This window comes from Bombus huntii, chromosome 11 (genome assembly GCF_024542735.1).
Source record: "Bombus huntii isolate Logan2020A chromosome 11, iyBomHunt1.1, whole genome shotgun sequence".
In the NCBI taxonomy this organism is placed as follows: Eukaryota; Metazoa; Arthropoda; class Insecta; order Hymenoptera; family Apidae; genus Bombus; species Bombus huntii.
Genome location: NC_066248.1, coordinates 8,215,810 through 8,231,522, shown reverse-complemented (window position 1 = coordinate 8,231,522; position 15,713 = coordinate 8,215,810). Strand labels below are relative to the sequence as shown.

The 15,713-nt window shown below is 37.6% G+C and overlaps 1 protein-coding gene across 12 annotated transcripts in view; it reads right to left on the bottom strand.

Moving 5' to 3' along the window:
* Positions 1–15,713, bottom strand: part of LOC126871347 (prolyl 4-hydroxylase subunit alpha-1) — a 378,752-nt gene that overhangs the window by 50,811 nt on the left and 312,228 nt on the right. For all 12 annotated transcript variants that reach the window (XM_050630037.1, XM_050630038.1, XM_050630036.1 and 9 more), the window contains one exon: positions 5,958–6,177. In XM_050630037.1, the coding sequence (XP_050485994.1) occupies positions 5,958–6,177 (220 nt within the window). The remainder of the gene's footprint in view (positions 1–5,957; positions 6,178–15,713) is intronic.

The window sequence follows — 15,713 nt, the reverse complement described above, 5'->3', positions numbered from 1 at the left end:
TTTGTTAAGCTTCGTTCGTTTATTTACGACATATTTTGAATAGTGTCTTTTTATTTTTATTGATAAAAGAGTAGAATCTTTTTACGAAGAATATTCCTTTAAGCGATTTCTTGAATAGAATGATAATTGCGTAGCAAATAATCGGATCTAATGTATCCTTCTAAATATTTTTGAATAGTATATTTTTGCGGATATTTTCCGAGGAAAAGTAAAACCGTTTGATGAAATATATCGTTGTATCCACGACATTTTTAAGATATTTCTTCGTAAATATTGCATTAGCAGAAGATAAAATATTTCTGCAAAATGTTTTTATGATTTTTATACGACGTTTATTACGAATACATTTTTGAAAATAATTGCAAAAAGCTCATCTCAACATGATTTTACACAAGTTCGAGCGGGTTTCACGAACGTACTAACAGAAATAGCGTAGTTCTTTCTTTATTCCTTTCCAATAAACGTCGAACGACTTGCCGTAACTTTTGCCAACCAGACAACAATAAAAACAGAAAATTCGATAGAATCGAGAATGAAATGTGATTTTTGATTCGGCTGTAAATAAAGTTCCGTTGTAAATAGATGTACGCCTGATTAAATTTTTACTGAGAAGCTTACCCGGTTTTTTCCTGCGAAAAACGCTAAAAACTTTGCAGATTCCTTTACAATGCGTAAAAACATGTTCGATCGAATTTGCAAAACATCGTGCAATTCGTATTAAATGCGTTTGCCATTTTCTGGCTTTGCGAAACGTCACGCATTTTATCATTCGATTCATTCCCAATTCGTTCACGTTCAATTCAATCGTTACCATATTTTTTATTAACATAATTAAAGAAATGAAAGAGAAACAGGAAATTCGATGGAACCGAGGATGAAGTGTGGCTATTGATTCGGGTGCAAATGAAGTTCCCTCGTAAATAGATCTACGCCTGATTAAATTTCTACCGGAACGCTTCCCAGGTCCCCTGGGAAAAAACACTACAAACTGTGCAGATTCGTTTACAAGCCGCAATAATATGTTCGATCGAATTTACAAAACATCGTGCAATTCCTATCAAATGTGAAATCCGTTTGCCATTTTCTGGCTTTTCGAAATGTCACGCTTTTTACCGAATTGTTCCTCTTATAAATGTTATGTAGAGTTTCAGATATTTTCGATCAGTCAAATGGAAATACGTTTGATAGCTACACGCGGTTTCGCAAATATGCATAGTATTTGCAAAGTTGCTCGAGGCTTGACTAAATATTTTTTATTCGGTTGGCTCCATGCCAAAAACGCGCAAGTTCTCCGGGCAATTCTTTTTTTTTTTTCGAAATTATTCCCTGGATGATTCCGAATCGGATCGCGGTCGATCGTTCTGCTTTTTGGAAATACGTTGTTCGTGCGTTTCAATTTTTCGGTGTAGCTGAAATGTGACAAAGCTACCGACGTAAATAAAACCACCGTTTTCTACGTTCGAAGATTTTTCATTCGTTAGTTTATAGTTATATTATATTATAGTTACAGCAACAATAAGTAATTGTCAAGTAATTAAATAATAATAGAAATGTATCGAAACTAGAGTAGACGCGCGAAAAACTTCGGTTAATTCGAACTTTCAACTTAGGAAACGTACGAAAGGACGCAAAAACGTAAATTTTCGTGTTGGTTTACTGAAAGGAGCGACGCGGCATCGCGTTCTTCGTGGTGTTCTTAGCGGTTATGCAGGGAAGATCGGTTGCAATGGAGTCACATGGCGGGCATCCCACTCGCACGGAATCTGCCTGAAGCCACTCCAAACACGCGGCTGCACGCGCGTTCTCCGAATCTGTCGGAGAGTCAGCGTGAACGTCCAGAAAATTTGCGTGTTACGCGAAGCTGCCACGCGAGAAATGTAAACATTAAAGCGTACGTGATGAAAGAAGGGGTTCGTGTAACTTGGCTTGTTCCTTTAACGTCAGACACAGCTGGCAAACTTTCGTGTTCATAATGGATTTCAGATTAATTTCCGCGTATTTCAATGTTTGGATTAAATTGCAGTAATAATAGTATTGAATCAGATTGTTTAAACGCTCGTAGTATATTTCATGTTTGGATTAAATTGTAGTAATCATGGTATTCAATGTGACGATTTAAATGGTCGTAGTGTGTTTCGTGTTTGGATTACATTGTAATAATCGTAGTATGAAATGTGATTGTTTAAATGCCCGTATCGCAATTTCTATTATTCTCTGTTATTAAAAATAATACCCATAACGAATATAATGATCTTTCTGTTCTGATCATTTTTCTATTTGAAGGTTAATTAATTCGCGAATAATATATCCCGGAGCTACTGAAACGTTACGACAATGAATTTCTCCAGGAAATCAATAATTCGTCGTTTTCAGGATAATTAGGAGAAACGTTCACTCCATTAGAATGGAGTTTCGTAAAGTCCATTGTGATAACTAGTTATTAATGCGGGCATTTCGATTCCCTCGGCCTCGCCTTCGTGGGATGTAACTGACAGCAACAATCGTTATTCGAAGGAAATTTTGGCGAATGTTAGTCGAATGGTTGGCACGTGACTCGATTGCGATTAGAGAGTTTGAATGACTGTCGAACGCACGCGTATACGACTGCGAGACCGTAAAAGCTTCGCGAATCCAGCCACCGTTTGCGATTTTCCTTCCTTTTTTAGAAACGAAACTTTTCCACCATTTTATCGTCAACGGTCTATTATACTATTTTTCAGATAGAAAATTTGATCTAATTTTACGATGAATATATTTCACATTTTTACGAAAACTATTCCAACTCTAGATTTAAAGATAGAAAACTGATTTTCTATCTTTTTAAATAAAGGCAAATCTTCATCTTTCAATTTTATGTTCTTTAAGGATGAAATATTTCGATAAAATTGCAGCCAGATATCCTGACTTCGTTTTAAAATTCTTTTCCTATAATTTGGTTATTTCTATTACAAATACGTCCGTTTCAAACAATTGCAAATTTCAACAGTTTCAACTTTAAAAGCGCCCATATCTTCTTTCACGATTTTCCAATCGAAAACATATCGAAGAACACAAAGAAATGAAACAGGAACAAAACAAAAATTCGAAAATTTCGATTGCTTTCAACGTTTTCAAATTGCAAACCCTTTGATATTTTCTACTATAGCTCCCTACGCGTAAATATTTTTCAAGATACGAGGCAATACAACAAAATATCACGAAATAAAGATAGAAGCGAAACAAAAATTCAAAAACTTTCCACTATTTCTCACGTTTCCATAACTTAAAAATCCGAGCATTCTCTTGCCCGCTAATCCATCCAAATATGACAAATAGAACGCTGTTAAAATACAAAAAGACTAAAAGCTAAACTAAAAAGCCAAGAAGTGGCGTTCTCGAAGTTATCAAATCCAACGATCACAATATCTTTTCTTTAACTGCGGAAGATACATTATCTTGCACAAAGAAGCGTGATGAAACAGTAGAGAAGAATTGAACGTAACTTGAAAGAAGTTTAATCGTTCCCAACGGCTTCAAATTTATAAAACAACCAATATCCTCCTTTTCTTTCTTCCACCTGGCGATAGACCGCGAAGAGAAGAAACAGCACGCTGGAAGAAGAGGATGAAAATAACGTTATCCATTTTGCCGAAAAGTAATTACACGGTGGCCGGATTAAAAATGAAAGGGACAGCTCTAGCCTCGGAAATATTGCAGCCGTGCGAACGAAATCGTCGCGCGTTTCTAGGACGAATCTCCCCGGACTGCCTCGAGAAATGAACGAAGAAAGTGAAAAGAGGAAGCAAACGAAAGTGAAAGGAATAAATAGAAAGAAGGTAAGAGAGGGCATGAGGAAGGTGAAAGAAAAAGGTAGGGTGGAAGAAAGCTGCGGTCCAGCAGCCACGTTCGTAACGTTTTTCGTCCGGGTCCACGGGTTCTCTTATTTCGACGTTGCCCTCGAAATGGCCAAGGCATCGGTATCGAGTCGGGCAACGCGCCAAATCACACCCCGGGGAAGATAAAAACGAGCGACGAGAGAAGAAGGGTTTGGGAATTATTGGGAGTGCCGGAGGCTCGGTGGAGAAGGCGCGAAAGGGGGAATCTTTTTTATATTCTTGCTCGGGCTTTTGTCTGGGCGAAGCCCCGAAAAAAATCGACCGGGACGTGCCGCGAATACGGTATCCACCATTCGATTATCGTATCCGGCGGCCATTCGAATTTCGAGCAAACCTTTTTCCGTCGTCTCTTTTTTTATTGTCCTTTTTCTTCCTTTCGTTTTAATGTCTTTTCGTTGCACGTAATTAACGGAGGAAGATATAATTTGAAGATTCGTTGGAAGGTATGGAATATGGTGATCAGGCAATAGGGTTTGATAACTAATTATATGATAATTGATCGATAGGGCTTGTTGAAACCACGTGATTTCCTTCTATTTCGATCTTTTGTATTGCATTGTGATTACAGAAGGAGGATTTCGAAGTACCTTCCAAATGGTAATTAAAGGATAATGAGATGGTAATTAGGTAACGACGGGGGTTAAGACGATGTTCTTTCTTTCGCTATGTTCTGCTTTGACTTCTTTCATTGTGTAATTGATACAACGTGATGATATAAATCGAAGAACTCGTTGTAGAAGATATCGTTGAAATTGCCTGTGTTTTTTACCATTTAAGTAAAGTTATATTACACAGACTGTTACGAAACGGCGACTAAATACTGTGAATGGAACAAAGAGCATGAGAAAATTTCAGTTTCCTTCAATTTCGAAATAACGAACAAGTCCTGTTCTTCCAGCAAAATTCCACTTTTAATCGGAGATAGCTTTCAATGCTTTTCCCATGGCTAAATACACTATACGGCAAGTAGCGAGCAAGAAGATAAGAGTACCAACAAGAATACAGGATAAGTTTTCAAAGACAAGATTACGAGGCTTCGAACGAGTCGTAGAAAATATAGAAGGTTAGCGGAACGAGCTCTTTTCACGGTAGACGATTGCTGGGCGTAAAATTATATCGGGCTATTTCTAAGAGTATCGTCCAATAGAGGGGAATAACCGATAATCCTTGGGTCGAATCCCGTACCGAGCTTACCACTGTATAATTGCCCGGCCCGGATTCAACGAAAATTTACGGATACGCATTCACCGTTTAACGTCCCTCTCGATGCTGCTTAATAACCTGCTATTAAATCTTCCGATTATACCAGTCTAGTTATCACGCACCACGCTGATCAAAGATTTTACAGTCCAGTTACTATAGTGACGCGTGTTTGCCTCGCTAATGAACGACTTTCTTTTATCAAGCAACGGAATTATCCACGATTAGTAATGTCGTATAGACAGTCGTTAGCGATTTCGCGGCTACAAATGTCTACAAATTAAACGTTATGGGCTAACAAAGAAAAAGAAAGAAAAAGAAGAAACATATTGGACTATCGTTTCCTAGAATCTTCGCCAACATTGCGTGTTTATTAAATAATTCTTGTGTAAACTTTCTGGAAATTTCGTTTGTAACTTTTGAAACACACCTACAATACAGGAAGTTGAATGAAACTTTCGGTATTGACAATTGTTGGAAACTCGTGGACCAATTCTAAGAAACATAAAATTTCAAATTTCGAAATATACCAATTTCTTCACGCCACGCGAATTTCAGTGCGCGAAGTCATTTTCGAAGTCTACATTGCAAGTAAAAGAATCTTCAAGTAAAATAAATAAAACATTCTCAATAATTGACAGTAGGCGGAAGTACAATAGTATCGAGTTCAAAGCTCGAGACGCATGACCAATAAGGAAGTTAATCACCGACATGATATACCATATAGTTGCTCGTATGGTCGTCTAACGATGTTCTAAAAGTGTATGTTTCGCGAAGAGACGATCGTCGTCGTTTCGTGTGGCATAACCGGCGTGTAACGAGCTCGTTAAACATCCTCGAGCATAACCAAACCCGTGGGCTAATCACAGTTGTAAAACTCACTTTCTCAGAGTGGCCAGACGTTCTTCCTGTGCTTTAATGTAGCCGTTTAGCGTGTCGATGAGTACCGCCTCCGTCTCAAGCAGCTCTTCCATATCCGCTAACGCGGTGTAAAGCTCTGCGACGCAGCCATTTTGCAACCACGTGCCCGTAATCGAAATTAGAATGACCACAGCGATTATATTCGACGACATCCTTCCGTTTCTTATTCCCTTTTGGTATTCTGCAATCATAAAACAACGACAAACATAGAGATAAAATGAATAAAAATAAAAAGGATATACAGTGACTTGCGAAAAGTATATTGCTTATTTTCGTCGAATATTTTTTATAAATTGTTATGCGCGTTATACGAAATTTTGTGATATGTCGTTAGCTTTGTAACGAGATTATGATGATTTTGATAGTAAAATTTGAAACCAGCCTGGAAAGATATTTAGTAGTTAGAAGACGCTTATTGCAAACGGTATACTCAGTGAAAAATTGATATATATGGTGAACAGAAGTCTTAATCGTCTTAATTGCGACTTATTAAATATAGTAAATGATTGATTCCTGAAACCTTTTGGTGACATCTTCGACGTGTATGCTTAAGAACAAGTATCTTTCAACTTTAATGTATGCACGTTTTCGCATTCAATTGAAACGTTACCAATATAATCACTAGATTGCGGATTTCTATCCAACTACATATTTTTATTAACATAACTATAGAAATGGGAGCTACGTAAAGGTTTATTTCACTCATTAAATCTTATATCATAACAAGTACTTCGTTTCTAATAGTTTTTATATTCTTGCATATTATGTGCATCTCATGGATTTTTTCACCATTTGATTTCCCATAAATACGAAAAGTTCCAAATGTTGTCTATAACGTATACGTAAAAAGTTTGTAGTGTTGGAATACTTTCGTGAGCCACTATATCTACAAATCGGTAATCTTTGTCTACAAATCGGAAGCGGATTACTCTCGCCCCTGCGCTGCCTGCCAGCTTTTCCACCACGCACAGTAGAGTGGGACACTAGAAGGATGGCGACGCGAAGGGAGAAGCGTGTAATCGAAGCAGCATCGGCGATTCGTTTGGCCGATTAATCGTCGCGGATACTCGATCGACTCTCGTTCTCTCTCGTCCCGTTTTCGTTTTCGCCCTATTTTGTCTCCGCTCTCCAATTCTTACCCCGCGTTCACCACTTTCATCTCCTAACGCTGTCGATAGAGCGGCTCACTTTTTCGGATGAAAAAAAGCGACACTAACGAGCACCAAATGAAGATAGATGGCTATCAATTAATCACGCGTGCCGAGAAAAAAGAATTTTTTTCGCAGATTGATTCGAACCTTCGTATTTCCGCGTGCTTAACGCGCGCACCTTTCTCACGCTGTTTGTCTAACGCTTCATTTGGGTAACGCAGGTCTGTATAATATTTAGCATTTGACGAAGCCGGCACATCTTATGTCTTTGAAATGATTTATTCACGAATTTTTAGTTTGATTAAGTCTCTATAACGTTTTCTGATAGTCATAGATTAGCGGCTATAAAAATTATTTGCACGTGTGCCACTGAAGCGTTTCTTTACTATCTGGTTCTGCATTTCATTTTTGTAGTTGTATGAAAGTACTACTATATATAAAGTAAATATACTTGTATTTAAAATTGAAATTTAACATACTTGGGTAATTAACTTACACGTAAATAGGTACAGTGATGTGCAAATACTTTTTGTAGCCACTTGTAGCCATATACCTTTTGCAGATGGATGAGAATATTTTTCAATTTTGTTTTATTCATCGTATTATCTTGTTATTGTATTTGCTGAAAATTGGCATTGGGTTATTACTAAATGATATTTAACAATGAAAATTGGTTCGCGTCTTTTTGTCACGTAAAAACATTTTGGTGCTCCCAATTACTCTTGTCAAATTCCTCTTATTCAATCGTTAATTAATTGATAAAAATGATTCTCGCAACAGACCGATAGCATAATGTAATGCCACTCGATATTTCTTAAGCATTGTACGTAAAAATATATAAAACGCTAAAAGTACGATACTCGTAACATTTTTGAAATTACATTCGTGAAATTATAAATTTACATAAATCCAGTCCACTCGTAGGCAACCAAAACTGCAATCCCAGAGATTTAACTAAAAATCACACGGTGATATCAACTCGGTGGAGAGTTTGACTGCGTAATCGCGATTCATCACGGTTGCCCCGTGATGTTTCAAACTTTCCTTCTGTTCCATTTCTTTCCAACTGGTTTCGTTTCCTCTGCCGCTCGTTTCCAAGTCGTTCGTTAGTAGAGTATCCAGTTTCCACGATGTCTCGAAAAAAGTTAGACGAAACTCTCGTGATTGCATTAGCATTCGAAGTTTTCGAACGAGAATCCACCCCCTCCGCACGCCTATTCGTCGCTGTTCGAGCGAGGCTGCCAGCAGATCCTCTCTTTCGCCATGGAACTTTACCAGGAGAGAGGAGAAGTCTTCCATTTCTGGCCGGGCGCATCTCGTCCGCTGTTTGCCGATTAAGCGAGTGCCGTTTAATTGAACTGAATATGCAAACGTCTTGGTTGAATGGTGATGCTTGTTCGTCGACGTGCCTCGAATCAAACGTGCGATACAAACAGGTGCGCGTGGACGAGCGAGCGAAACGCACTCGACGACTTTTGATAAAGCATTCGCCGTGATTGAAATTGATATTGCCATTTGTGCTCTAGGCGCGGCTATAAACCTCTTGCATTTGTCCGAACACGAATGTAATCGCGTTAGCCGAGATAGAGTTTTAACGGAATCGATGGACGTTTATTGGTCTGCTTTGTTTTCTTCGGGGACTCTGCATGTTTTTTCGCTATGTGATGGATCGTCTGGCAAATTGGATATCGATAAAAGTAGGCGTACAGTTTGGACGTTTTTTTCTTCTCAATAATTGTAAAACGAATAGTTCAGTCATTTTGTTGGCAATATAATTAATATAGGTTTTCTTTTCAAGAAAAATGTTACAAAATGGGGAAATTATTTGCTATATCGAAAGATCTTTGTGCTGAAGCATCGGTGATTCTAATAGGATCGTAGAACGTGATAAGTTTTGGTACAATGTCGTTTCGACACTCTTGCGAGTGAAATTTTTGCAAACTTCTTCTGCAAATGGGAATTCGTAAAGTGAGAATTATCTGTATTTATTACTCCTTTCGTTCTTCAAATATTCGAAGCTATCGAACCCTTTTACAAAAAGAAACATAAGAAAAGCGATTTTATTCATTCTCGTGAATAGTGTTTAATATCGAACGTTGTAAGTGTATGTGGAAGCTAGGAATACAACGTGGCGGAGGTTCGTCACGAGTGTTTCTTCAGGTTCACTCTTGCTCGTAGGTAACGCGTTAATATGCAAGGTATTCCGTAAGCTTTAAAATTCACTGGGAATACCGCATCAGGAATTCCTTCGACGGCGATTCCTAACTTCTCGCCACGTTCCATGCGTTCCTTAACAAAAACGTCCGAGATAAAAACGACTTACTCGAGACTTATAGTTAGCTCCTCCCTAACCACAAACTCGTTCGCTGTGAATCATTCGACGCTTTATTAACTTGCTAAACGACCCCCACCGAAATTTGCGGGAGACGCCGGAAGCTATTTTAATTAGAAGTGACAGTACGCGTAGTTTCATAAATATTCGATATTTTTTTATCCGAAGCGTTTCAAAGTTTTTGATAAAGTTGATGGGGAATTGAAGATTTTTATTAATTAATTCTACTCTTCCATCCTTTAAATATTCGAACGTATTGACACTTCCTTTATAGAATTATTATTTGGTTTCTATCACACTTTAGCAAATAAGACGCACATACACAGTTTCTTTCGTTGTGGCTTCACCTTCTTTGAAAAATTGTTCCTTTCTTTCAGGACACTATGAAAGGCAGCTAATTCCGGACGAAATTTTCATTCCAAAAATTAACAAAATATGATTTTTGTCATATTTGTATATCTCTTTATATCTTTTTGAAAACACATAGAAGTAATAAATAATTACAGAACTGTACAATAATGCAGATATTTAGAAAATATTCGTCTTTCGCGGAGCGTAAATTCTGGAAAACTTGTCGGTCGCTTCTTAAGCTATCGACCGACGTTTCACTTTTTTTCCCTGGTCCAGAGGGTCGTCAGGCCGATCGCAAATTAAAGAAAAATTCTCTAATCGAGTTTCCCCCAGCGCGTTCGTGTGCTTCATCCCGACACTCCAACTTCTCCGGACTGAGGATTAAAGTTAGGGAACCGAGCGACTTACACCTGCCCGATCGCCGATTTATTCAGTCACGCTTCCACAAACTTCCTTCTTCGTCTTTCCGCCCTTTTTACCCGGTCGTTCGTCAGCCACCCCTTTTGTTCCTAGTTCACGGCCACTCGAAAGTTCAAAAGCGGTTGCTCGAGCACGCGAATCGAGTGGCTTCCAAAAACTCAGCGGCAGACAAATTATAAATAAAAATGTCAACTCTACCGGTCCTTCATGGAATTGTATTTGTTTTTTTTTTTTATATATTCATACTTCTTGTATGTCCATTTTTTGGTTGTTCGTATATTAAGCATTTTCGACAAGTTTCTTTCTGAAACCTCGCGCGAGATTTACTTTAGCTGCTTACAGTATTTGTGTAAATAAAAAGTATATCGTTAGAGTAAAGTACAATATTCGGAAAGATGTTTCAGATGTTTTTGTAATTATTAGAAATATGTGCGCGTTTTTTTGTTTCTGTAATATTACTGTAGGCTTTAAAATTGAAATATTGCTATATGTATATTTATTTATTTTTTCGTTTATTATATTTACTATATCGTTTAAGGTATACTCATTTACATGTAATACATTTAGGTATGCACTGAGAGTTGATATTTTTTTATGGAAGTGATAGAGTATTTCTTATTATTTACAAAAAATCATAGTAACATAGATGGGAAAACTAACATCGTTCCAACAAATGAAAATACAGATCTCATCCTTTAACGAGCTTCCACGAGAAGATTGAATTTCGAAAGATGTCCAAGAATATTTAAAATTGAATTTTACTGAATTTCAATTGATCATCTTTAAATAATATTTTGTTTCTTTAGTCGTTTAGAACTAAAACGTTTCCGTAATTGTTCTCCATATTTATTATGCAACGATTAAATAATTAAATTAGATAAATAGAATAAATAAGATAAGTCAAGTGTTTTTGAATAAGTATTAAAGTAAATACCCACTATATAGATAATTTGTTCAAATGAAATCGGCAGTCAAAGGGTTTTAAGCGAACTGGTAGCAGCGCAAAAGGGCAGTGAAAGGTTGTTTGGACGTTTTAAAGAGTTTTAACGATCTTTCGAGGACTTTCATTTTGAAACATTTTGTATGTCGACTTTTAGTTGGGAGTTGGAAGAAATTCTCAAGTGTTTTACCTGTGATATTCGACTGATCTTTAAAGTTCGAAGGGAAGGGGTTGTTCTCGCTCGTACTTTTCTCCTTTCGTCGATGATTTCAAAATGATTAGTTGGAAAGTAGTGTCGGTGATTTCGTTGAGAATATTATTGTACAATAAAATCCGATGATAAACAATGGTATCAATTACGGCTGATTTTCGATATTAATATTTAATATTGTAAAAGTGGATGGAGCACCCTTTATTGTGCTTGGAATTACGTAGAGTACCGTTGATACGGGCTGGCTCGTTTCATTGTTCAAAATTGGACAATGAATTTTCTACGTGTGACACGTTCTATTTCAATCAATCGTCCTTCATATTTAAAAATGTAATTTCTACTTATACAGAAAGAAATTATATTTGTACATTAAAGTGGAAAATTAAAAATATCACAAAATAAGCCACTGTAAATGAAGCAGCATTTCGCAAATTTGGAAGCTTAAACATCTTTTACATTCAAAAAGTAAGAAACAATCGGAAGCTGTATCGTTCGAATCGAATTATCGGAACGCAATTGTCTGCTTGCAAATCTTAGTTTTCGTTCTTAACGTAAATGGAGAAAAAATTGGTAAAAAAGAAAGCCCGTAGGACACGAAAAACAAGAAAGACACGAAAATAAAATGAAAGAAAAATCGGGATTCTCCCCTCCATTGTGCGACGCGAAAGAAGAAAGGCGGTTGGCGGAGAAAGTGGCGGCGCGAGGGACCCCCTTAACGTTTTACAAACTTTTGGAAACGGCTCTTCTTCGGTTTCAATGGCCCTTCTCGCCCCTCTTTTCTCTTTTTCTCCTTCCCTCGGATCTTTTTCTTTTTTTATCCGGGGAAAAACGAGGAAAACGATTGTGCGGAACAAAGGGCCGACTCGTTCGCGAGAAACGCGTTTTCGCCTTGGCTGATGGAACGGCAGAAAAGAGAAAAACGAGATTCGCGAACGAACGCGCGCCAACGACCGGAAATCTAATTGTTCCAGCGTAATTCAGCGTGGCAGACCGCGCTTTGACCAGCACTTCCATTTATTCCTGTGACCATCGGTGACTCTGTCGCGGTCGACTCAAAACCGAATCTAATCTTCTTCCCGAACTGTTGTCGAAATCTGATTACCGGAAGCTCGATCCTTTCGACTTGTGTTGTCTTTTATAGTCGTGCCATCTCGGCGACTTCTTGTTAGTTTCGAAAGAAAGGTAGAGTTTTGCCGGAGGCTGGCGAGTCTGCACACAGTTGCGAATCTTTGTGATGTACTTTGAGGTAGATGGAAGAGGTTGCTTTATCAGTAGACTTGACGTACTGATAAAACAACTTTATCAGTAAACTTGATGTAGATTAAATGTCTAGGAATTTATAAAAAATCTGTCCTTTCTTTTGGATGTCCTTTTTTTGGGGGGAGGGGGGGGGGGTCGAAAAAAAACCGATTTTTTGAGAATGTTGGTGATTTTCTAGTTGCGAATCATTCTGGTACATTTTGGTGTAGATGAAAGTGGATTTTTATGAATTCAGAGGAATTTTAAACAGCGTATTGTATCAATTACGCGAGCTTGTCTGTGGTTACTGTGAACGCATTTTCTAATTATTCGCCGTGATGACGAATGCATACATTCGCAAGAATCATTAGCTGTATTTGAGTGTTCTCGTTTTATATGGTTATATATAATTATTTGATCGTCATATACAATGGTATACTTAATATGAATAGATAGCGACAAAGCATTTCATAGTTCCTGTTTTATAGCCTGTCTTTTTCCTCTAATTAAAACTTGAATAATTGTTGGCAAGTTAATTGCAAGTTGAACTAACGACAGCTTGGGGGGACGCTTGTTATATCATTTGGAATTCGCTCGGTGAACAGCCAAAGAGAACTCTTAAGCTGATATTTTAATAAATCTTCCGTTTTTTTTTCAATTTAATTTTCACATTAAAATTCCATTACATTGCCGCAATTTGTATTCTAATTAAGATAATAATAAATTTAAATAATTCTATCGATGATATATAATAATTAAACAGCGAATATTTATACAAACTCGTATTTATTTTCACACGACTAGAAGAATGGAATGTAAATGAATATTCACAATCATGATTATATTATATTACGTTGAATATTTTTGCGTATTACATGCATTTTGTATGTTGGCGCATTTGAATAAAATTCAAATGAAATGAATGCACGAACATCGAGAGTTTAATAATTATAAATTGGGATTAATAATCGTATAGAGCAGATATTTATGGGAATTCATACCTTTATGAACGTAATTATAAAAGATTTGTACTTTGAATACATCATTTTTGCATCGCGTGTCCATTTCATATATTTTTCATCCTTCAAATATCTGAAAAATACATAAAAATCCGTAATCCACTAATAATTTGGCACATTATGGTGGAAAAGGTATTCTCAGATCAAGTCGTTCACCGTCCACAATACCTTCCTGTCCTTCAAACAATGAAACAATATCGATTTACTGATAAACCTGATTACAAAAATTGTTGATCTAGTGATTCGATTTCCACATTTACGATATAACGATATCTGATAATTTCATCAAATTCCAGTACTGTCTTCTTCAACGAAATGTCCCTTAAAAGTTGCTCGGCTATTTTGAAAATTCTCTGATTCTTCCCTGCTGCGCGAATTTCGTCCGTGGAGACCACCGTGTTCATTTTAACATGGTCTAATTTGCCTCGATCGGCGCTCGATTAGCCGTGGGAAGTTGAATTTCTCGTATCGGCCGGCAATTTGCACAAATTCGCCCTGTGAAATTCATAGAAATTCACGCGGGACGGCCGGAACTAATGGATCCAGTAATACACTCGTAGAAACTCGTGAGCATAAATTAACAGTTTCCCCTGTTTCGAAACCGGCCATTTCTGAAAACTCCCGCCAATCGAAACAGAGTTTCTGCGGATCACCGGCTATCAACTGCAGCCGTACAGTCTACTCATTCGCGAATGGAATCGTTTATTTCGTCCATTGTTCCGAGTTTCTTGGTATATCGGCCATTCGGTAATTTTCGAGACAGACCAATTCACCAGAAGAAAACCTTGTATTACTTTATCCATATTAGGAATTATTTTACCGATAAAACTACCAAGTTGTTACACTCGCTTTAATAGGTGCTAGAATTTTATTAAATTGGTTACAGGATTATACGGATTATTGTGTCTTGTGAAAGTGTTTGAACATTTATTAGAGAAAAATCTTATGTTACATGTTCTATGCGTGTGCTATATGAAACATCTTGAAATATCATTGTTTCGCAGGATCGTACTCGTAAAATTCGAAATCGATAAAAAAAAGAATATATATGGAAATTTCAAGATATTTATTGCACACATATCTTAATACAAAATTAGTATACAGCATGAATGCATCCTGAACCGTCTGAGGCATATAATAAATGTTAAAGATAGTCCCATCGAACACTGACCCTTGTTAATACGATGGAAATTTTCCGTTTAAATACTTTGGTGATTTCCGCGAAATAGGTACTCGTACTAAATACCCGGATTAAATATCTTCGGATTTCTTTCTAATTTAACCGGTACAATCGCGATCAAGTCTCACAAGAGCGCCAATGGAGTTTCGAAATCTTTCGTACAACGTACATAACACATAAAAAATATCTACAAGTATTTGAATACTTTCGTGAGCCTGTTTATCATCCCCGTAATCGAGTTCCACTGTCCATTCACTTTCATAGCCACCGTTGCAGCTACAGATTAAATTCGTTTTCCGAAATTCTCCGATCTTCTGGTGACATTCAAAGGGCTACAGATGGTGAAGGACAGGTTGGTATAAGGGTTGAAAGGCGGCATCCGGAAATCTTGCTGAAAGGACGGCGTTAATTAAGCGCCACCCCGGAAGAATAGACGCTCGAGGAATGAAAAAAGAGAGAGAGAGAGAGGGTTGAAACCACTGGCGCAACGGAGAACTAAGGTAGAAAAGAGAAGACTGGCCGCGGGAAAGAGACTGGAAGAAAAAGCGGAAGGACCACCACCACCAGAGCAGCCACTATATCGTTAAAGTGTGTAGTGTACAGCGTACAACGTTTGCCACGAGGTAGAAAAAGAGCAGCCAACCTTCGCCTTTGCAGGCCACTTCTCTCAGCTTCCGCTTCCTCTTCCTTCGACGCGCTGGTACACGGAATGCATCGTGATTCTTCCGCGTTCCCAATGCTTGTGCTTTAGTTGGGCGAAGATTCTGAATCTGATTTTCAGTGTAATCGAGGCTGACTGCGAGAATGACAGAAAAGAATGTTAGAGAGTTTGACTTGGTATTTGGTAGATCGTCGCTTGCTTGTTATTTTGGCT